The following is a 24502-nucleotide window of genomic DNA, read 5'->3' on the forward strand; positions in this document are numbered from 1 at the left end:
AGTCCATACATTTAACTGATGATAGGTTTCCTTTAAAGAAAATGTAAAAAGTGTTACAGTATATAGTGTATACAGTATATAACTTTATTCTAGCTTTCTTATACCATGTTTACACATCAAGTTTCTTGTTGCAAATAAAGCCACACGTACGATCATAACAGTTATTTTTTTGTTTTCGAAATTGTTCATGAGAACTTCGTGTTTTCTTTTCCTTCTCAAAAATGCTTCAGTAGTCATTTTACCACCTTTATTAATGTACAGAATAGTGTTTTTTACACTTTTACAGGAAGTTGTGACAAGTTTGTGGGCTGGTCATTGTGGTTTTAGTCGGAAATCTTTACGAGCTAAGAAACCCGCAGCTCATGCTAACATTTCACATCTTGTGAAAGACAATTCCGCTACGCATGGAACTTCTCTCTCTACCCTACAAGAACATGCTGCCCCTATTTTGTGTTCTCCTGTTGGCTGGATCCCTCGTGGAAGGTAATGCTACTACTCTTCATGATATATTACATACTAATAAAACTACTCAGTTCCAGATGAAAATTGAACGCATCCATAGGCTCTCTCTATAATGTTGCTCAGAGTAATAGATGATATGTAAAGTGCAGTAACCCACACCAGCTGATCTTACATCAGTTTATTGAAGTTGGGTCTATTCTGACTGGTTAATGTGCCTACTATACTTTGCTTTTGGTGCTTACTCTAAATTGACTTACAATTTTTATGTTTGTAAGCTCTCAATACCAATACAAAAAAATTATATAGAGAAGAAGATGTACTGTATTTTAGGTTTCTCACTGTGAAATTGTCATCAGGGATGGAATAAAATGCTGCCACAGGTGCCTTGTGTAGCAATGATTACATGACAATATAAAATCTGAAAAGTAGATAACCCCAACACAAAAGCGTTGGTTATATGATATTTAACATGCTAATGTCATTTCATAAGTTATTTTTAATCTTTAAAAAAAATGAATTTTTTTTATCTAAACAATACCAAACAATGTTGTCATGAAGATCCTTGTTCAGACACTCCTGTTAAGGGGTGCACCCTGTCACATACTGGTTGGATAGGTATGGTCCACCATTTTCACTATCAGCATGCTAATACAGAGCAATGATGTGCGACAAACACAGGAGCAAGTGCATGTAGACAGGTAATGGCTATAAAATGGTTTGAGAAGATCAGCTTTACTGAGATGTAAAAAAGTATGTGATGGGTAAATAAAATTGAATATATGAATTTTAATTCGCTGTCAGTACAGATCAAGTGGTATAAAAATATAAAAGGCACGGATGCACACAGTTACCACAAAATATTTCTATGGCTTTGCACCAGTATATATAATAGCAGAGTACAAGGGAGGGGTGTAATCAGTGAATAATCATTATATTTAAAAAAATATATTTCTAGAAATAAGAAGTCAGGGAATTGATTTTGATATGCGTGATTAGTGCTATTTTTGTTTAATAAAAAAATTTATTTTGGAGAAAAAAATAATTTATATATGATCTAATTCAATTGAAGTGCCAGTATCTTAACACTAGAAGCAATAAAGGAACTCTTTGCTTTATTATACATACATTTATAAACTGCAGAGCTTTGTGATTTCCTGTTAATATTGCAAAATAGGTTATGGTGAGAAATAACCAAAAAGATGATTCATATGATGAAAAACACATGAACAATTTCTCTTGAAAATGTTTTACTATATTCTTAGATCGTAGCCTCAAGTATTCATTCTGACCTGTTTTTTTCATTCTGAATTAAAAATTAGACTGCGCAGAAAAAAAAAAAAATATTCTAATTTAATTTTACAGATGAGCCAAGAATAATATAAAAAAAAAAATACATGTTAATACATAAGGGAATGCTTAATTGTTTCAAATTGTAAGTGTATGTAAAGGCAAAAAATTTTTTTCACTGGGATAGAGAGCAGGAAGGGTTATATCATATATCAGGTTTTATTGCTGTCTGTGTCCCCACTAGAGAGATTCACCTTCTCTATTAACACTGGTGACCATTGCTATCAAGACAAAAGGGAACGCACAAATTTAATTTTGTCATTAAGGCAAAAGGTAAGTGGCAATCTCCATGACAGGACATAAGGAAAATATTGCCAGCAGGGCACACAGCAAAAAATAACCCTACAGGTCAGGCATCACTAAATAGCGGCCCACAGTCCGCATCCGGCCCAAGTCACTGGTCCATTTGGACTGGTCGCAGTCGCAGTCCTGCCATTTAGGAGCCCGCTCAGCCATCCTCACCGCTGTCATCCCCATCCGCATGGAGGCCAGGAGGCATGAGGCTGATATCGAAGGCAGTACAGCTTCGGATGGAGGGCGGGACTTCAAGTTAACTAGCAGGTGATTGGTTGCTAACAACCAATCACAAGCTGGTTACCAGGAAAAGTTGTGCATATCCCGCTCTCCTTCCAGAAATGTCCTGCTTCCGATGTCAGCTTCATGCCTCCTGCCATGCATGCGGAGCTGTCCTGCTGCCAATGTCTGCTCTCTAATGTGCCTTCCGCCTTGTGTAGATAGGACATTAACTGCTGTGAATGAGGTGGAGGAAGCCGAGGGTGCTGTGAAGGGGGACCGAGGACAGGAATTTGACCATGGGGGGGGGGGGGGAGCTTAGGACAGGGATGTAAAGGGATAGTAGGGGTAAGGACAGGAGTGTAAAGGGGTGGGGGGAGGTGAGCACAGGAATGTAAAGGGGTAGTGGGGGCAAGGACAGGAATGTAAAGGGGTGGGGGAGGTGAGGTCAGGAATGTAATGGGGTGGGGGGAGGTAAGAACAGGAATGTAGAGGGGTAGTGGGGGTGAGGACAGGAATGTAAAGGGTTGGGAGGAGGTGAGGACAGGAATGTAAAGGGGTAGTGGGGGCTAGGACAGGAATGTAAAGGGTTGGGAGGAGGTGAGGACAGGAATGTAAAGGGGTCAAGGGGGGTGAGGACAGGAATGTGAAGGGGGAAGGGAGGTGATATAAAGGGGGCTAAGGACAGGAATGCAAAGGGGGGCTGAGAACAGAAATGTGAAGGAGGAGGAGCGTGATTTAAAGGGGCATAAGGATAGGAATGTAAAGGGGGGTGATGGCAGGGATGTGAGGGGAGGGGGGGGGATGTGAAGGGGGGCTGAGGACAGTAATGTTAAGGGGGGTTGTGATGTGCAGGGGGGGACTGAGAACACTGTTGTAATGACAGGATTGTGATGTGAAGGATATGAGGCTAGCTTTATAACATTGCTATCTGTGTTCTGCATGTAGGCACCCCATTCATTTCAATGGGCTGTCTTACATGCAGAAAGCTGCATCAAGCACCAAGCTGGTTTGGCGCTCACGAAAACATGCAGCGTTTGCCAATGCTTCAAGGTGCCATGAAGAATCAAACATACGATTCGGACCTCTGCTTGAAGAAAACTGTAGTAACTGAACCTTCCGTGAATTTTAATTCAATACCTCTGTCATAGGAGTTTTAAACCTTGATAAGACTGCCTCTGGTTGCACTCCATTGGAAATTCGTACCAGCCATCAGCCATTCATAACCAGCTTGGGGGAGTGCACACTTCACACTGTAGACCTGAACACCACATAGTAATATCTGATACTTACCCCTTCTTGAGTTCCACATGAGCTGTAATACATTTGGTTTATTACTAGCAAGCTTTTTTACTGGCAACATCAACAAACTGCCGGTATTGTGATATTGTGATAATGTTCCCCCAAAATTGATTATTAGCGATCAATGCACCCTTCTACTTCTGCAAACCTAATACCCCACTCTTCTATACGTCACTCTCCCAAATGAAAAAAAGAGAGGGAGCAGTAAGGACTAATTTTCTTGGCAAAATGATTACCCTCACTCAAAGTTGTCTTGCTTTGCCAGTTGACAACTTCCACTATGGCAAATGTCATTTGTCTTGCCTACTCCAGAAGATCCTTCCCATCCTCCCCTTCTCAGCCCACCTGGTTGTTCGCCCTTTTTTTAGCTACATTAAATTTTATATTCATGGGATATAAAAAAAAAAAAAAAACCTAAACAACATATGTGAATCTCAGGTAATATTATGCACAGAGGTACGTGACCCAACCTGACAGTCATTAGTGCATTATACTGTACATATACTGTAGAATTGCAGTACACCCAGGCACTTTTCACTTTATAATGTGCAGGGATCAACTCTCTATTTATATATATATATATATATATATATATATATATATATATATATATATATATATATCACACACACACACTGTAGATATATATTGTATATAGCGCCATCCCACACAACACACAAGTCAACCAGGCATTTGACAGGCATATGAGTCATTATTTCCATAGCAAGGAAACACAGTCAGTGTGCAATACCATGCTCCACTTACATCATTTTAATTGCAATCATCTTAGAAAATAATTAAGGGAGTAGGAAGCAATTATTCCAAGTGGAACTCCTGGCCATACATTTGTTTTTAATTTTGGATAGAGCAGACAAGGATTAATTGCCTCGTCAGGTGTTTAAGGTTTCCCTTTACTACCTGACCTATTGACCATAAATACAGACAGTGATAAAAACGACATAGAGGTTTTAACTATTGCCAACTAAGAAAGTACTATTGTTTCCTTCTGCACCCATGTTGGAGATATTTTTTTTTCATTTCCTATCCTGGTGACCAAACAGGAAGTTAGTGGAATACTCCCAATAGGGGGAACAAACATAAAAAAAAAAGTTTTGCTGGAGGCTTTGGCTGAACGTTATGACCACAGAACTTAGATGTGAAAAGTCCACATTTTCTCACAGCCGTGGCACTCCCAAAGTTAGGCGTGGTTACATCCTGTAATATTGCAACAGTCTTGTAAAATGTTATACCTTGGATACACCACCACAATAAGAATGCTATCTTTTCTGCATTTGAAATCTGTAGTCCCAATTCATAGTTTGATAAGGAAAGCTGGTGGGATATAATAATGAAGAATGATCCATGGGAACTGTGCTATCTATTGAAACACAGTATTGGTTTGTTGAAGAAATAAAACACAACAGATCAATGTTGCTGTCTGTGCATTTGGGGTACATTTCTGCAGGAATTTGAGCTACAATTGCTACCAACCACAGGCTACAGATTTAGTCGTCATCTTGTACATTGGAGAACTCAGGGCTTCATCCTCCAGGAAATGAATCATTTTGGTCATGGGTTTACGTGTTACTTCCAGATTAGCCCTGTTAAAGACGTGGTGAAAGAGGAGGGGGGGGGGGTGTTTATTCTACAACTGTTATTTCTGCCGAGGCTGCAGATTGATGTACTATCCAATTTACACTGCTAGCCAGTTGCCCAATGAAGAATTTCAACAGACCTAAGTCAGCAAGATGGGTAAAGTGGAAATTAAGACAAACCCTTTTTTTTTTTTTTTAAAACTTTACATAGAATAGGAAAAGATTAGATTTCGCCCCATTACTAGAACAGGAAATAAGATACAATTTCCTCACTGAGGACATAAATATCAATACAAATTAACAGAGGTTCTAACACTTCTCAGCTCCTAAGTGGCAATTTAAGGACATTTATCTTGCAGAGATGCCTACCTTGGATTGCTTTTGACAGTAATGAATGAAAAGGGGAGAAGTTCGCAGACTGATCTTTATATAAAATATTGCTTCTTCTAAAATTCTTTTGTGATTTTATCACAGTATTTTATAATACAGGTTAGATTTTTGTGCCATGGATGTGGGAACTGGCATGCGAAAAGTTAAAATATAAAACAAAATTACCCTCCTACTACCTGCTCAAAAAATGTGTATATTATTGATAAAATAGTACAAAACAACTGCTCATTCTTGATGTGGTTGTTTCTCTATGGCAGTGGTCTCTAAACTGTGGCCGGCGGGCTTGATGTGGCTCTTTGCTAGCCTTTATCTGGCCCTTGGGGCACTATTCCTCCCAATGATACTAGGTACTATTCCTCTAACAGACACTAATGCCCCATACACACGTGCAGATTATCTGCAGACTTTTGTCTGCAGACTTACCTTTTCTATGTAGTGCAAGGGCCTGCCGGATTGCATACAAATTGAAAGTGTTTAGGTTTGACCTCATATTATATGGTTTTGGTAAGTCTGCAGACAAAAGTCTGCAGATAATCTGCACGTGTGTATGGGGCATAACAGTGGTGCATAATGCCTGCCACTGATACCAATGATGGGACACTATTCCTCCCATTGATACCAATGGTGAGCCACTGTTCCTCCCACTAATACCAATGATGGGACACAATCCTCTCACTGATACCAATGATGGGGGACTATTCCTCCCACTGATACCAATGATGGGGGACTATTCCTCCCACTGATACCAATAATGGGGGACTATTCCTCAGATTGATACCAATTATTGGGCACTATCCCCCCCCTCCCCATTCCCAAAAACAAAAGTTGATTTTGAAAAAAGAATACATCTGTGGATCTTTCATTTAAAGAGGTCATTGTACAGCTAGTAGGAGATCTCACATTAAAATTCTGTTATAGTGTTCTATTATAGTGAATACAATTCAATATTCACCAAGTGGTTTCACACATTCCCCAGTCTTGAACACAGGAAATCACATTGATGAGCAATTAAACATTTTCAACATTACAGTAGAATAAAAAAAAGAATAAATATTCTGGATGGCTGCACTCCTAAAAGCACGAAATGCATCAATATTTTTCCTTCCCCTACTGACATATGTTGTTTTAAAGCAGACCTTCAGTAATTTTTTCATTTTTCATCGAATAAATCCGCTGCCCTTGTTGTTTTAACTTTAGATAGTAAAACACTTTTTTTTTCTGCTAGTAAATACTTTATACAGCCCACTTCCTCTTACTTGTCTTGAAATTAGCCTAGGCTAATGACATCATGCACAGCTCTCTCTCTAACTCTCGTAAGAGCTTGACAGCAAGGGAAGAGGGGTGAGTCATAGGAGGGCCAAGGAGAGCTGCAGATAACAGGAGACTGCAGAGATCCATGTGTATTCATCAAGAGAGGAGAAATGTGCAGGCAAGCAGTCGTGTGTGTTTCTGTTTGTATATATATATATATATATATATATATATATATATATACACAGGGCTTTTTTTCAGCGGGAACGCAGTTCCGGCACCTCCAGCACTAACTGTGTGTAATGGCAAGAGGTTCAAGGTCTATTGATGCTATCTGCTGGGGGGATCTATTGTTGCGGGAGGAGATCTACTTTTGTGGGGAGAGGAGGGGTGTGTACTGTTGCTTAGGAGGTCTATTGTTGTTGGTAGGGGATCTACTGTTGCTGAGGGGGGGGGGGCTATGTTGCTGGGGGTCAGTTGTTGCTGGGAGGAATCTAGTGATGCTGGCTGCAGGAAAATCTGTTGTTGCTTCTGGGAGGGATCTAGTGATGCTTGCTGCAGGAAAATCTGTTGTTGCTGCTGGGGGTCTATTGTTGCTAGGGGAGGGGGTATTTTGTTGCCAGTGATACATTGTTGCTGGGGGAGGGTCTATTGTTGCTGCCTGCTGGAGAGTCTATTGATGCTGGCTGCAGGGAGATCCTGCTGGGGATCTTTTGTTGCTGGGGGAGGGGGTATTTCGTTCCGGGTGGTTCATTGTTGCTGAGGGGAGGGGGGTCTATTGTTGCTGGCTGCATGTGCTCTAGTTTACTGTTTTTCTTGTTATTATTAACAAATTCCTACAAATAATTTAGTACCACAATTGTTATATGGTTCTGTATTCTCTAAGGAGCAGTACTTGGGAGGTACTTGGGAGGTGGAACCAAGGAATGGTGCAGGAGGTGGGAAGGGGGCGGAGACAAGGGGTCACTCAGAAAGGGGAGTTCCTGCACCTATTGTCTGAGAAAAAAAGCCCTGTATATATATATATATAAGTGTGTGTGTGTGTGTGTGCCTCTGTGTGCAGTGTGAATCCAGGAAGTGAAAAGGGAGCAGCTTCAACTGCCCACAGTTAAAATGGCTGCAGCCAGACTTAGTGGATGCAGATTTCTGCAGCATATTTGGCAAGTACAGGATCACAGTATATATAAACTAATATGCAATGTGGTTGGAGGGAAGCTTTTAGAATGGCAAATGTTCATTTCTAGTGTGTGGCCGGCAAACCTAGCTACAACCGCAATGGAGCAGTGAATACAAGTGGAGAAGCACAAGTACCTGGAGTGATGTTAATTTCCTTATGTTCAATACAATAGAATGTGACTTACTACTAGCTATAAATACTTTACTAAATATAGCTAAATACTAAATATAGCAAGAACTGTCAAAGAATATAAAGTGGAAGGAGTTCTTTCTTTACTCCTACATAACATTCCTACAAACAAACGTTTAAAGTCAGACTCTTAAATGTTTGTGTTTTAGATGTTAGATGTTCTTGGCATTAAATATGTGGTAAATAATGGCAGTTATTGGAAATCTATCATATATAGTTCCATTTTTTGAAAATCTGACCTATATACGTAAGTCCAGTTATTGGAAACCTGACAATCTGGGAAACTCAACAATTGATTTTGAAGGGGAAATGCAGGCTGTATATAGCTGTGCTTTCCTGTAACCTATGGTTGGGCAGGATCCATAAATTGCAGAACAGTGAAAACATTAAAGGAGTAGTGTACTGACAGAAATACAGAAAAAGAGAATTACAAGTAACTAACAAATTAGACTTCAGGAGGATTTTTAACAAAGAAAAGATCATGGTACAGTAAATAAGAGAAACACCCAATATAACAAACATAACCATCAACCCAATAATACCAGTATCAAGAAAAATCAGAGGGATAATCAGCAAACCCACAATATCAACAACACTACAGACTTTAGAACCATCAGTGGTAATCTAAATCAAGGTCAGATGCGAGAAATAAAAAAAAAAAAAAACACCCCTTTACAAACACCTTTACAAACAGCAACAGATCGACCCCATCCTTAACCAAAAGTTAGGCAGTCCATTGATGAGTCATTTGTTTTCATTCAACCACCCGCTTGAACTAAACAAAAAAAAAAAAAATGTATTTGATTCCTGCATCCACACACTCAATGTGAATGGGGGAATCCTACCCCACTGAGCTATTGTATTCTGACAGTGGGGAGACTTCCCTGCCTCCAGAATACACTGATCAGAACTGCTGGTTACTGCTGGCAGCGCTGATTAAAGCCTAGTACGCTATCATTTTTTTTTTTGTTCCAACCAGCAGGCTAAACGAAAAAAAAAAAACTGACAGCTCCGGACGGAGCCGCTGTACTAACAATCTGACGTTAGTACAGCGATCTCCTCTGCTAAGCTGTTGTGTTCTGACAGAGGGATGGCCCCCCACCAGAACACTCCAGTCAGCACTCTTAGCCTCTGGTTGAAAGCACTGATTAAAAGCACCGATTAGGAGCCGGCCAGCCGTTGGTTTTCCAGCATGCACGCTCGACAGGCTGCCATACACACAAGCTGAATGTCGGATGTTTTTTATTGAACCAGCCGATGTCACCCGATGTGTACTAGGATTAAGTAGGATAAATCTGACACGGCGGTTGTACAGATTGGTAGATCAAATTCTGTACAATCTCCCTGCTACTACTATGGCCGGCTTTATGATTCACAGTTCACCAAAACACTCAAGAAAACAACAAGATAAAAAAGCAACAATAAAGATAACATTGCAATCCCACCATCTATAGTCCTCCCACATGCCATCACTATTCCTGAAAACTCCTCCAGAGCCATACTTGCTACCAAACAATTGAAGTACTACAACACAGAATCCTCACAAACATATCTCAGTCTACAAATTCTGTAGTTCATTTTTTTAGACCTGCAGTCAAATTCCACAACAGTCAGTCTACACTCTCCTCTCATAAATCCAAATCCAAGAAACTTATTTTACATTGTCATCATGGGGTATTGTTTGTAGAATTTTGAAGAAAATAATAAATTGAATCCATTTTGGAATAAGGCTGTAACATAACAAAATGAAGTGAAAATGAAGCGCTGTGAATACTTTCCAGATGCACTGTATATCCAATGTCCAAACCTAATCTTTTTTTGAAATTTACGAGATATTTGAGAAAACTAACCTTTCAACGTAACCTTACCAATAAACAGCTTAAGACAACATTGGAACCAGTCAACGCAATTCTAATTTTACCAGATGAATCTAGATCTTACCTTAAAGACAATGCCCCTAATAGATCTATAACCACAGATTTCACACCAAAGTCTACATCCTATCCAGTTTAACATAAGGGTAACCTTAATAGTAAGCTTTCTCCATGAAGATTCTTTTTGCTTTCTGTATGTAAACTTTTCAGCTCTGGATAACTACAATTCCACCCTTCTCAGCATTTTTAATTAATATTTTGAAATTAATATTTAATGATGACATATTTCCTTCAGTCAGATTGAATGGGAAGCATTTTTTTGTTGGTAACTTGTTAAAGTCTGTCTGAACTATTGACTAGAATGTATTATTAAGTACTACAGAGATACAGATTCCCGCAAAACTTTGAAAAACAAATTTGTGTCTTTACATACAACCTCAGCATCCCCCCCCCTCCTAGGAAGACTAATCATTGAACATCTATCCTCACTTTCTTCATATCCCCATCAGGGGGCCTGAACATATGACTTCTCTCTGCACTGTTAGTGTTTTCCAAGCTTTATCATCCCATCATCCACAGCCACCCACTTATACCATTTCAACTTTTCTACCATACCACATATTATCTATGTCTGACCACAGGGATCCACTTACCATCCCTTTTACTATTTCCAATGTTTCCTAAACTCTTACCCCCAGAGTAACTAACCACCCCCTAAATTTCCCTCAACTATTCACTAATTCCATGACTTTCCAACCTCTACATAACACTCAACCCCCACTTAATCATGTTCCTTCCACACAGTTTATATTCCTTAATGTTCCTATCATTTTGTTATAGTTTTCACAATTAAATCTCATCACTATACTATTTTCTAACCACTCTATTTCTGCATATTTACCCCTGTAGTCTAACACAGGATTTAAAACCCTTATACAGTAGCACAAATTTACTTACAGCAATTTCATTTACAGCATTTAGAGCCTGTATTATGTTAACTCAATCCTCACTAGTAATGTCCAGACACCATGTCCCACTGTCAACCAGCAAACCTGCATCCCACCCAGTAGTCTTACTCTACCACTCCTCCCTACAACCATCACTGCTCACACACCATTCTACGCTAGTGTTCTGCCCCCTAACCCACCTCTGGTGTTCAACCAAATTTACACCAGCCTTATCTTCACTCAATATAGATCCTTTTTACAATAAAGCCACAGCTCACCAGCATCCTTGCTTGCTCCAACAACTGGCTGCTAACGATGTGAGAAAACCCTACTATATGATTATTATGTGTTCCCATTCAAACAGCATATCTATGTAACTATGACCTTAATGCACACATGTCAAAAATATGCATTCACGGCAGTTGAGGATTCCGTGCTGAGAACCGCCCACTGCACTCTTCCAGCACCGTGACTGACCTGTCATTTACAGCTCCTAGTCTAGCCCCACCCCCCCCCCAATCATGGGACCACTGTGACAGCCAATCACTGTAGTCACATGATTAACGACCAACCCACCCCTTAAGACTCATTTAAAGGGTTGCAGAAGGTGGAAAGGGGTTAACATTAAATGCAGAGCCTAAGCTTTCAGACTGTTAAGCCTTTGTTAGGACAGACAGTGTTCAAATTTAGTTCACAATTGGTTTTCCAGCACAGTAAAGACAGGGTTAATAATTGTAAATAGGTAATTTCCTGGTACCCTTATTAACTTTACATTGCAGGGGAAAATGTTGGTTTTTGTGTTTTCACAAAAGGGCAATCACAAAGGTAAAAAGCAATTTTTAATTATTTTTTTTTTTTTTTAGTTATACTAGGTTAATGGGGAAATGTAACAAATGTCAAGTGGGTGTTAACCTAATTTAGCTTCAAAAGTGGAAATACACTTTAAGTAAGTTTAGTTCCATTCCTCCCAGACTCTTCTAGCTGATACTGCTATATCATTACTTGACATACACCATTACCATCAAATACCTTCCTCTCTTCCACTCCTCTCTTCCATATATTTACTACATTTTTACCAATCACCAAACAACCTTTCCCTTTTTTTTAGGTAAATGAGCTTTATCTTTCCACTTTTCAACCCCATTCTTTAGGTTAAACATGCTCTATAAGCGGCTACATGTTATGCTCCTATGCTGCTACAGAAGTTTTCAAGTTTTCACAGTTTTAAAGCGGTAGTAAACCACTGGCAATTTTTATATATTTTTTTTTAACCTGCAAGACAAAGTTATAATATGCTAGTATTCATCGCATACTGTACTAGCACTAGTACATTATGTGAAACTTACCTTAGAACAAAGCCTCTCCAGTGGCAAGCTGTCACTGCTGACAGGGCTTCCATCTTCACCCGTCTTCCTTCCTTCCCAATGACATCACGGGAGACGCCGTTTACAGCACAGGACTCTGAAGGAACAGCCCCCTGGCCATTCCTTCAGAGAGCATTCCCTGGTGATGTCTCGGCTGCATGTACACTAAATATCTCCTAAACAGTGCATGTTTAGGAGATATTTACAGTACCTATTGGTAAGCCTGATTATAGGCTTACCTATAGGTAAAATTTATGTATGGGAGTTTACTCCCATTTTAATAGCTGGTTTAGCACTGCCTTGGAAACAAATATGGAATAGAGATTATTCCTATTTTGTTTAAATAGTTTTACATTTTATCTAATGCCCCGTACACACGTGCAGATTATCTGCAGACTTTTGTCTGCAGACTTACCTTTTCTATGTAGTGCAAGGGCCTGCCGGATTGCATACAAATTGAAAGTGTTTAGGTTTGACCTCATATTATATGGTTTTGGTAAGTCTGCAGATAATCTGCACGTGTGTATGGGGCATAATATAGATTCTTTTATAATACAGAAGATTATAACAGCATGATTTTTTATATTTTGTTATTATTGTTATATGATCTTATATAGTGTATATAGTACATTTTATACTCCTATGAAGATTATTCCCTTCCATTTGTAGCGCTACCTCTGTAGGAACCGCTGATTAGGAAAGGGTTCTTCATTCTTTGCCTCAACCTTTTAAAGAACCTCAGCCCCTCTAACTCACCCGATTGAAAGAACAAAAATTCATCATAGGAAATTATTAAAAGTAATACCTGGTACCCAGTAATAGTGCTATAGCAAAGAAAACAGGCATCAAACCAGGTAGTAAAGGCAAACATAACATATTGTCACCCAATATGGTTGGTAACTAGGCAAGAATAAAAGGATTAACAATGGTAATAACACATTGTGGTTGATTTACTAAATTTGAGGGTGCAAAATCTGGTGCAGCTCTGCATAGAAACCAATTAGCTTTCAGGTTTTTTTTTGTCAAAGCTTAATTGAACAAGCTGAAGTTAATAGTGGATTGGCTGCCATGCACAACTGCTTCAAATTTTGCACTCTCCAGCTTTAGTAAATCAACCCCAATGTAACCTACAACGTAATTAACAGTAAGGACTAGGCAAAGCATGACATTTTACATCCACATCAGCATAAAAAGTAGCATGGTCACCTCAAGTGCAGCAGTGAGTAGTAGCAAAGATTAATCTACCAAGTGCTGGAATTATACTGCCACAGAGCATTTATGGCGGTGATGCCAGTCCTAAAAGCTGTCCTGCACTGTCCAAAAGCAAAGGAAAATGATGGAGGAGAGGGCAGGGAAGAGAAGTGACTTGCAGAATAATTATTACAAAAGGGGCAGTCCTTTGAGATGTTTTTCTGCTAATGTTGGGGCCCTTTAGGAATACTGGTGCACTTAATGACAGTCCCAGGTTAACCTGCATGCAGCACAGGTACAGTATGGGTAAAGTATAGTCTCAGCACAGGTGCAAGGAGGATGTGGTTCAGATGCGGTAAAGGTTTGGTATAATGCGGTATAGGTGCCGTCTAGCTTTGGAATAAGTGCGGTATAGAATGCAGTATGGGTCCAGTATGGATGGGTTTTGCTTGGTGTCCTGCTCTCAGTGGCTCAGTCCCTGCTAGCATTATCAACAATGGGTGAATAGCTCTCTCACCAGTCCCTGGGATGCTGTTGTCACCTCTCTTTGTAGAAGGGGAGGCCTCCTCAGTCTCTCTACAGAATGCATCCAGTGATCTGTGGTGGGAAAAAGAGGGCGAGAGGGTGCTCTATTCTCCCTGTGGCAATGGTGCAGATGTGATTGATGTGGTCTGTGCTGTGCTGCCACAGGGGTCTCCTTCCCCAGCCTCTGGCTCTGGTCACTTGCCCTGTGGGTAATCCTTGTGCACACCCTGGCTCCCATGCTTCAAATAGGAAGAGGTTTCCAGTGCAGTCTGGTAAGAGCTCTTCCACCACGCCCATTCCTCCTCAATGTCCTATGGGAAGTGTATTGTAAAGGTCCATGAGTCCCATTCTGTGATTGACGTTTCAGACTACAATTCCATGATCCTCAGTATTCTGCATAGAAGTCCACAGGCTTTCCTAGCTATAGTTCTCTCTCTGCTGACTGGAGAGGATAGTGCAACACAACATTCAGCTTAATAGCAGAAAGTTAAAGTAAGCCGATTGTAAGGAGGGAAATGTTTCCATAGTCCAGCACCTGGCTATGCATTTTTACCAGAAATAATCTTTTTAATATATCAAATTAACCTGCAACTGACTATATTTGATCTTATGTTCTTTGTGTTTTAAAGTATGTATTTACTCAAAGTGCTGAAGCCAGGCAACTAGAAATTTCAAAAAGTGGCCAGCATTGGCAGCCCCCATATTTTTGCAGTGTTTCTTTTAAAAGTACACTATGCTACATACAGTGTAAAACATCCATTTTAAATCTTCACCATCACTTTTGTCATTTCCACATATTTATGATATTTGTAATTATTAATGGTGCTCTAAATGCGCAAATTACTTGAAAAAAAGGCAAAGATCATTAAAAAATGTAACTCTTTATTGTTTTTTTTGTTTTTAATATTCATAGGTTTGCCTATGAAGAGAGAACAATACAAAAGGATCAGATGTAGACCTGGCGACAATTCAATTGCCTGTTTCCAAGAACAGTCCCTTTTTGAGCAAGGCCCGATCAGCAATAAAATTGATACTAATGCAGTGTAAGTATATTAATAGTATTATTGATTACCATCTAGCAAGGCTATACTCACACTGACAATCCTGCGGTTCGTTTTTCTAAGCCTAGGAGAAGTTTTCTGGGAAGCATAAACAAATTTTATGCTTCCAAGATCACTTTTTACTACGTTTAGATGTTTCTACTCTAATGTGGGTTTGGCAACGTTTACATGCTGCATTCCAAATACATCTTGGATGCACAGAATTAAAAAAATAAGAAAACAGTAAAGTTAGCCCCTTTTTTCTAGAATGTGAAAGATAATGTTATGCCGAGTAAAATGATACCTAACATGTCATGCTTCAAAATTGCGCACGCTCGTGTAATGGCAATAAACAGTGGTACTTAAAAATCTCCATAGGCGATTCTTTAAAAATGTTTACAGGTTACAAGTTTAGTGTTACAGAGGAGGTCTAGGGCTAGAATTATTTCTCTCACTCTAAACGATCGCACCGATACCTCAAATTTGTGGTTTAAACACCGTTTACATATGTGGGCGCGACTTGCGTATGCGTTCGCTTCTGCGCACGAGCTCGGAGGGACGGGGAGCTTTAAATTTTTTTTCCCATATTTATTTAACCTTTTATTTTTACACTGTCACTTTAAAAAACATTTTTTTTTATCACTTTTATTCCTATTACATCCCCTTTAATAGCAATAATGTGAGATCAGGGGTCAAAAAGACCTCAGAGCTGACATCTGCACTTAAAAGCAAAAAAAAAAAAATTAATTAAATTTTTTTTCTGCAAGAAAAAAAATTGGCCCTTTAACACTGTTGTAGGGAAGCGACGTGTGGCGTCGCTATGGTACTCCAAGACCATAGAGTCGAGTAGGGGCCATCTTACCCTCACTCGACTTCCTGTCTGGGACTGGAACAGACCGGATCGTTTTCCCCGTTACTGACGGCTCCGGTAAACGGGAGAAAATGACCAGGAAGCTGCGGAAGGGGGGTGGGCACCTCTCCCGCCACCCATAAAAGTGATCCTGCGGTAAGTCCACCGCTGGGACCACTTTTATTTGAAAGAGGACTACCAACCCTGTAAGAAAATACTGGAGTTATGGCAGCTATCTGCTGCCAGAACACTGGTATTTAGCGTCAAACTCTTGATGTAAATACACGGTGGGCCGGCCGGAAGTGGTTAAAGTGACATATTAAATGAAATCCAGACAACATGTCCTTGCAATAGAAGAGCTTCCCCAGTGGCCAGAGGCAAAAAATCTCCTTCTGTTCCAGTGTTGCAGACTCAAAAAAAACTCAACACTTCTGAGAGTGAAAGATGCCTACTCTATGTCCCCCCACACATGTCATGGTTCCATTCTCTGATTCCCATGTGACTGCTCAATCCTTTAGTAATGTTGGGGCTGGAGGATGAAACCACAGTACATGGCAGGGAGATACAGATATCCTACACTTCTGAAAGGGTCAAAAAACTGAAGAGACTGCAGTGCTGGAACAAATAGAAGGTAGAAAACAAGGGATGCCAGTCAGAGGTGAGTAAGGCCTACTCATACCTATGTGCTTTCCCCCTTTGTCTTATACGCTATATTTATTGCAACGCATCCGAACACATGTCAACATGCATTAACCTCCCTGGCGGTATGATTATGTCAGGAATTCTGTACCAAAAGCGGTACAATTTTTTGCATGGAAATTTGGCGTTATGTATTATAGGCCTATAATTCTTAGTAATTACTAACTTAAACCTGACCAAAACAAAACTCTAGTAGACATCCCAGATGTGCTAAATTTGAAACACAAACGCATGAATTATAATCAAATCAATAATATAATTTTATTATAATATATATATATATATATATATATATATATATATTATATAATAAAATTATATTATTGATTAGATTATAATTCATGCGTTTATATATATATATATATATATATAATATAAAATGTTATGTGTGTGTTTGTGTTTTTTGCAACGTTCAACGTTTGAATTTCCCTCCCTAGTTCCGCTCCCATGCAGCATTGCTGCTGCAGGGAACGGAACTAGGAAGTCATCAGACCGACGGAGGACGGACGAGCGGCGGGGATCTCAGATGGCTGGCGATCACAGCAATGGGAGATCATCGCTGGATCGCCAGTAGAAGGTAAGACACCGCTGCGCGCTCTGCACATTCACCCCGAGCGTGACTCGGGGATACAGATCCTAGTCTAAAAAATCCACCCCGAGTCACGCTCGGGGATACCGCTAGGCAGGTTAACATGTGTTGTGTACTATTAATGTGTGTTGCAATTGTACTTTATATTGAATGCCAATGCATGTCATAACACACAACAATGCGTGTTGATTTACATCTTAACACATGCATGTGGATAAGGGCCTATTCACACCCATGCACTTTTCCACCTGATGCATTTTCTATTAAAATCAATGAAAATGCATCCAATCACATGTCAACGTACAGTAACATATTATCATGTGTTATACCACTTGCCAGCTGCTGCCTATATACGACAGTGGGAAAGCCGATCCATGGGGCTAGTGGCGGATTGATCGCTCCCCATGAAGAGAGAACGGTGGTCTGCTATTTTAAACACAGCAAACTGTTGTTCTCTCAGGAATCAATGCAGAGCTCCTGTGTTCCTCCTATTTAGGAACACAGGTCTCTGTGTTGATTTCACAAGCCCATCCCCTGCACAGTTAGTAAAAAACCCCTAGGCTCACATTTAACCCTTTGATCGCCCCTGGGTTAACCCCTTCTCTGCAAGTGACATTAGTACAGTAACAGAGCATATTCTTAGCACTGATTACTGTAGTAATGTCTCTGGTCCCCCCAAAAGTGTCAAAAATGTCAGTAAGGTGTCCGATCTGTCTGCTGCAATGTCGCAGTCTTGATAAAAATCGCTAATCGCTGCCAATATAATGGAATAAAAATTGGCCTAATGATGATGAAAAAAAATAGATTTTTACATTTTTTTTTTTTTTTTTGGGAATGTTATATAGCACAAAAAATAAAAATCGCAGAGGTGATCAAATACCAAATACCACCAAAAGAAAGCTCTATTTGTGGGGAAAAAAGGACATAAATTTTATTTGGGTACAGCGTCGCCAACTAACCACCCCCCCCCACCACCAGAACACATTGGTTAGAGTTTGCAGCCATTGGCTGAGAGGGCAAATTGGATGCCAATGGGCTGCTGGTTTTCCAGAATGCTCATTTGACAGATGCCGGTCATGAGATTGGCTTCTGTTGGACAAGGATCTATACACACCGACGGAATGTTGGCCGGTTTCTACTGTACCGGCTGATTTTGGTTGATATTTGGCCCATGTGTACAGGGCTTAGGTCTCTTGCAGAGACCTTTGCTCTGGATTATATTTAAACTTGACATGGTTACTTTAACCATTGCACACAATGCAGCTGGTTGCTCTTCGCCTTCCACAGATGCAATGGATTTTTGGATAAAACAAGACAGATGGTTTGAAGGCTTTGTAACGTACCATAATAATTCTATACTTATAGACATATTTGCTGTCATCTATTAACCATTTGTTTCTCTACCTTTTTAGAATGAGAAAAGTCCCATCCTTCATACTACCAAATTCCATCTCTGGAGAAGATAGTGGATCAGGGAACGGTGTCTTTTCTGGAGAAGAACCTGGATCTGCCAAGGAATATGAATCTGAATCGAATGAAATAAGGGAACACAAATTCCAAAACAATTTGTCTGAGGAAAACCTTATTTTCTGAAGGCAGCAGGACACCTCTATAATGAATGAAATCTGTAACATTCTGCCATTATGGCGTATAGCTTCTGCATAATAATTCTGTATTGCACTAAGCATTTTCCATAAACCTATATCTTTATGTTACTCTGTTTTACTGAAGTCTAGTTTATCAGCATTTTAAGTTACCCTAAACTATTATTCATGTATGTTTCAGCTGGACTAAGATAAATTAGTCATTAAAATGCTGATCCAATATTGAATGATATTGAATCAAATAGTATCTGCAAACTATGGAAATCCCATCCAGCACCACCTACTGGTAGCATCATACATTGCTGGAAAAAAAAAACATGCAGGCATAACTCAACCACCTACAAAACATGACCACAATAGTGCCAAATCTAACAGTGTGATGGGATTATTTTATTTACAAAACTTTTCCTGGACCTCCCCATGTCAGCCTACCATGGGTCAGCTCTGCCCCCTCTGACCCCTCCAAGACCACCATTTTCTTAGCTCATAAAGGGCGGCTGTCTGCCTAAGCAAGTGCTCTTTTTTCATCCTCGCTCCGGACGCCTTTTGAAAAAAAAAAAAAAAGTATTTTATTTTTCCTATTGAGAGTTTTTTGACTCGTTTTTATCACCCTGCTCGGGTTTGGCTTCTCCCGTGTCAGAAGACCCCCCCCCCCCTTATGGGCTGTAAACCTCTCAAGGTGGTGGGTGTCCTTGGTGCTGGGACTGGCTGCGATGCAGTTTAACCACTTCAATACCGGGCACTTTCACCCCCTTCCTGCCCAGACCAATTTTCAGCTTTCAGCGCTCTCAAACTTTGAATGACAATTACTCAGTCATGCAACACTGTAGCCCAAAAAATAATTGTGTTGTTTTTTTCACACAAATAGAGCTTTCCTTTGGTGGTATTTAATCACTACTGGGTTTTTTATTTTATTTTTTGCGCTATAAATAAAAAATGCCAAACATTTTGTGGAAAAAAAGCATTTTTATTTATTTCTGTCATAAAATGTTGAAATTAGTAATTTTTCTTCATAAATTGTGGCCAAAATTTATACTGCTACATATCTTTGGAAATAATACCCCAAATAAGTGTATATTATTTGATCTTTGTGAACGTTATAGAGTCTACAAGCTATGGTGCCACTCGTTGAAAACTGATCACACCTGATGTACTGAAGGTCTATCTCATTTCTTGAGACACTAACAAGTCAGGAAAGTACAAATACCCCCAAATGACCCCTTTTTGGAAAATAGTGTTGAGTTTTTTGAAGTTGGAATTTTTTCTCACAATTCTTTGCAAAATTAAGATTTTTTTTTTAACAAAATTGTCATATTAACAGGTTATTTCTCACATACAGCATATACATACTTCCAAGTACACCCAAAACACATTCTGCTATTCCTCCTGAGTATGGCGATACCACATGTATGAGACCTTTTCACAGCCTAGCCACATACAGAGACCCAACATGCAGGGAGCACTGTCAGGTGTTCTAGGGAAATACAGTTGTTCTCATAAGTTTACATACCCTGGCAGAATTTATGATTTCTTGGCCATTTTTCAGAGAATATGAATGATAACACAAAAACTTTTCTTTCACTCATGGTTAGTGTTTGGCTGAAGCCATTTATTATCAATCAATTGTGTTTACTCTTTTTAAATCATAATGACAACATAAACTACACAAATGACCCTGATCAAAGTTTACATACCCCATTTCTTAATACTGTTTATTACCCCCTTTAACATCAATGACAGCTTGATGTCTTTTGTGGTATTTCAAGTGGCACCATCAGGCATTCTAGCAACATTCAAGTAGCACCATCAGGCATTATAGGAACATAAAATAAACATCTAATTTCCTGACAGCCTATAATTTTTGAAGGCCCAGCATAGTATGAACATACCAAGAATTACACTCCAAAATACATTCTATTGAGGAAAGGGTAAAAAAAATGTATTACCTGTGGTTTTAGTTGTGCAGTTGTCCACAGAGGAGAGCATTGGTCCAGGCAGCAGGCAGGGACATGCTTAGCGACAACAATAGTAATTATCCAGGCAGCAGGCAGGAATATTGTCTATAGTCAGTACTGGGATATTGTCCGCACAGTCAAAGCATTTGTCCAAAGGAATTGTCCAGGCAGAGACATGGTCAGCACAGCCATAATATTGGTCCTAGTACACTGTTACCTGCAGAAACTCATTATTGTACCGCTCTCCAGCCCTTCATAAACATACTGCCTCTTGCTACAGCTAATTATTCCCATAGTAGGTAGAGGTGTGGTCAGTTCATGCAGCAGGCAGAGGCATGATGCAGACATCCCAACCTGCAAAAACTCATTTCAGGGAGGTGGCAAAGTCATTTCAGGGAGGTGAGCCCCCCCCCCCCACACGCAGACGCCCCCCCCCCCCACGCACGCCTGCACCTCACCCCCCCCTTTCCAATTTAACACTACCAGAGAATAATGAAATGAAATGTAATCAGTATACCTGGTCACTGGTGCTGGTACTGTACTGGTAACTGGTGCGGGTACTGGTCACTGGTGCTGGACATTGATGCTGGTACTGGACACTGATGCTGGTATTGGTCACTGGTGCTGGTACCGGTCACTGGTGCTGGACATTGATGCTGGTACTGGACACTGATGCTGGTACTGGACACTGATGCTGGTACTGGTCACTGGTGCTGGACATTGATGCTGGTACTGGTCACTGGTGCTGGTACCGGTCACTGGTGCTGGACATTGATGCTGGTACCGGTCACTGGTGCTGGTACCGGTCACTGGTGCTGGACATTGATGCTGGTACTGGACACTGATGCTGGTACCGGTCACTGGTACTGGCCTGGTCACTGGTGCTGGTACTGCCCTGGTCACTGGTGCTGGTATTGGCCTGGTCACTGGTGCTGGCCTGGTCACTGGTGCTTGTCACTGGTGCTGGTACTGGCCTGGTCACTGGTGCTGGTACTGGCCTGGTCACTGGTGCTGGTACTGGCCTGGTCACTTGCTGGTACTGGCCTGGTCACTTGCTGGTACTGGCCTGGTCACTTGCTGGTACTACTACTGGCACAGAGTGGGGTGTCACAGTGTCACGGTCCCGCGCGCGCCAAAATGCCTCCTGGATTAGAATGTGGCTGTAGTAGAGAGCAAAGCCGCCGCTGCTTGCTCTCTGCAGCTCCTCCCACAGGCGGAGTGCATGACTCATATCACTCCGCCTGTGAGCCGGCTCTACTTCGGCTCCGACGTGATTTCTGAGTGTGCATCGATGAGTCATCTCATCTGAGTGACTCACTCTGTGACTGACTCACAGCCGGGATATTGCCCTGAGCTCGCGGGTGTCCGTGAGCTCAGGGCGGATAGCGGGAGTCTCCCGCGACTTGCGGGAGACTTGAGATGTCTGATGATGGCAGTAAGGCAGCAGAAGGCTGAGGGCCTTGGTCAGGTAAGACCTGGGCACAGGGGTAGAGGCTTCTCCCACCCGAATCTCTTTGAAGCCTCCAGACTCCAGACCCTAATCTAGAAATTACGAAACCCAGAGAGAACCAAAAAATTAGATTTCTCCATCCAGAAAAACAATTCTGGAGCCCCTCACATATGTGAGACCCCTGTGTATTACAGTAGCAGGGCAACAGATCAGTCTAGGCAGTAGGCAGAAACAAAGTCAATAAAACAGGCCAGGGTCAGTTCACGTGCAAGCAGTCTAAGCGGTAGGCAGAAGCATAGTCGAAAAACAGGCCTTACACTGTATCTTTTCTCTGTATTCACAGAGAGAGAGAAACACAGGGACAAAGGACCTTATGGAGCCTTGAGCGGCACCTTTAAATTTTGTTTGGGTCACACTAAGATCCCCCTGCTATTGTTTCTGGCTTTCTTCCAGCCCACCTTGGGGTTTTAGGTGTTCTCTCTCAATCTTCCTGTTGCACTGATCATAGTTCAAGATAAATTAAAATGTCAATCGAATTTCAGCAGAATTGCAGACCAGGCAAGTACAGAGATGCCACTTTCCAAACTCCTTGATAGATACAGGAAACTGTTATGTAGCTTAATTTATCAGTTTTGTATGGAATGACCATTTTCCACCTACAAGAGAGCAACCAGAAAAAAACTGCTTGGGCCTGCTTACTCCACAACTCAATACACTGCAGCACGTGTTTTTTTGTGCGTTGCCACATTTTGTTGCATTCTTTAATTAAATGGGCTGCAACATATACAAAGATAGATGCTGTTTACATAATGCAGGGCAAGAGAACATGTACATTGTCCTGTAGTGCATTAGGGTATATTCTGGTGCCACTCACCATAAACAGAACTGCAAGTTATATGCATTTTGGGTCATTGCTGCAACGTGTTTTAGCCAATGCCTAAATGCAATGCCATGGTGTGAATTGGCCCTTGTGTGATTCTAAATATTTTTTTTAATACAGTATACTCTGTGACCTCTGTAAGAGCCAGTCATGAAATGGAACATATCTCACAAAAGTTAACGTTAGGTTTCCTATTGTCCCTTCTACCTTACAGAGAACAACAGTAAATGCCCCTTGGTTCTGATTCACTTCAGCTTCACTGATTGGATCCTCAGGCTGAGGTAGCCAATTAGTGCGTTTGTTCATATAGGACGCACTCCCTGCCATAGTGGAGAAGGAGAAGTGCCAGAGAAGCTGTGACCAGATGGACCCTGAGCAAGCCTGCTATGGGATTTTTAATATTTTATGGATGAGAGCAGTGAGAAGGACAATAAAATAAAGCATTGTGATGGGTTAACATAGTTTGTAGCACAATTGCACAATGCACATCCGTAATGATAACAATCACCACAGAAGCACCTCACATGCAACTTTTCTTTTGCTTTCCACTTGCACATGTTGATTTTATATAGAAAAAAAATGAGAATCAAAACCTCAAGCAATGTAATTTCCTACACAAGATGACAAAGATCTAAATGTGGTTGTACTTCTCTGTTTTCTCTGAAGGAAGTTGAATAAAGGTCAACAAAAAGAAACCTTGAAAAGCCCCTTCAACAATTTGGTATACTTGGTGTACCAGTTGGTACAACATGGGTAAAATAAATACTGGGGTAGTTGTTCCTGACCTGGGAAAGACACTTCAATATTTTAGTATACTTAGTCTTCGTGTTGGTAATACAAGGATAGTATAAATGCAGGGGAATGCTCCTGACTTGGACAGGCCCCATTAAGATCGTAGTATACTTTGTCTACAGTTAGTACAAGGGTAATAAAAATGCTGGGGTAGGTACCAGACTTGGGAAAGTTATTTCAAAATTTTGGTATACTTGGTCTTCATGTTGGTACAAGGGTAATATAAATGCTGAGGTAGGTCCCTGACCTGGAAAAGCCACTTCAACATTTTAGTTTACTTGTCGTTCAGGTTGGTACAACAAGATAATTAGAATTGCTGGGATAGGTTTCTGACATTCCACTGAACAAAGCCCCTTGGAGGAGTAGTGAAACCTCTTCAATGTTACAAAGGTCCAGCTGAATGTGGCTAACTACTGTGGGAGATTAGCTCACAGGGATCACCTTTTCCAGGAAAATAAGGCCAGCATGCAGATCATTTCTTAAAAGTCTGGTGGGTCGCCAGCTTTATTCAGTAGA

General features: G+C 40.6%; 1 protein-coding gene across 1 annotated transcript; it reads left to right on the forward strand.

The window, feature by feature from the left end:
* The first annotated feature begins 326 nt into the window (after nucleotides 1–326).
* Nucleotides 327–19020, forward strand: SRGN (serglycin). The gene is made up of 3 exons (XM_082268035.1): nucleotides 327–483; nucleotides 15041–15170; nucleotides 18718–19020. The coding sequence occupies exons 1-3, from the start codon at nucleotides 405–407 to the stop codon at nucleotides 18896–18898; spliced, it is 390 nt and encodes a 129-aa protein (XP_082124161.1). The 5' UTR covers nucleotides 327–404; the 3' UTR covers nucleotides 18899–19020.
* Nucleotides 19021–24502: the final 5482 nt, after the last annotated feature.

The sequence above is a fragment of the Pelophylax lessonae genome (assembly GCF_965119305.1).
Source record: "Pelophylax lessonae genome assembly, chromosome: 9".
In the NCBI taxonomy this organism is placed as follows: domain Eukaryota; kingdom Metazoa; phylum Chordata; class Amphibia; order Anura; family Ranidae; genus Pelophylax; species Pelophylax lessonae.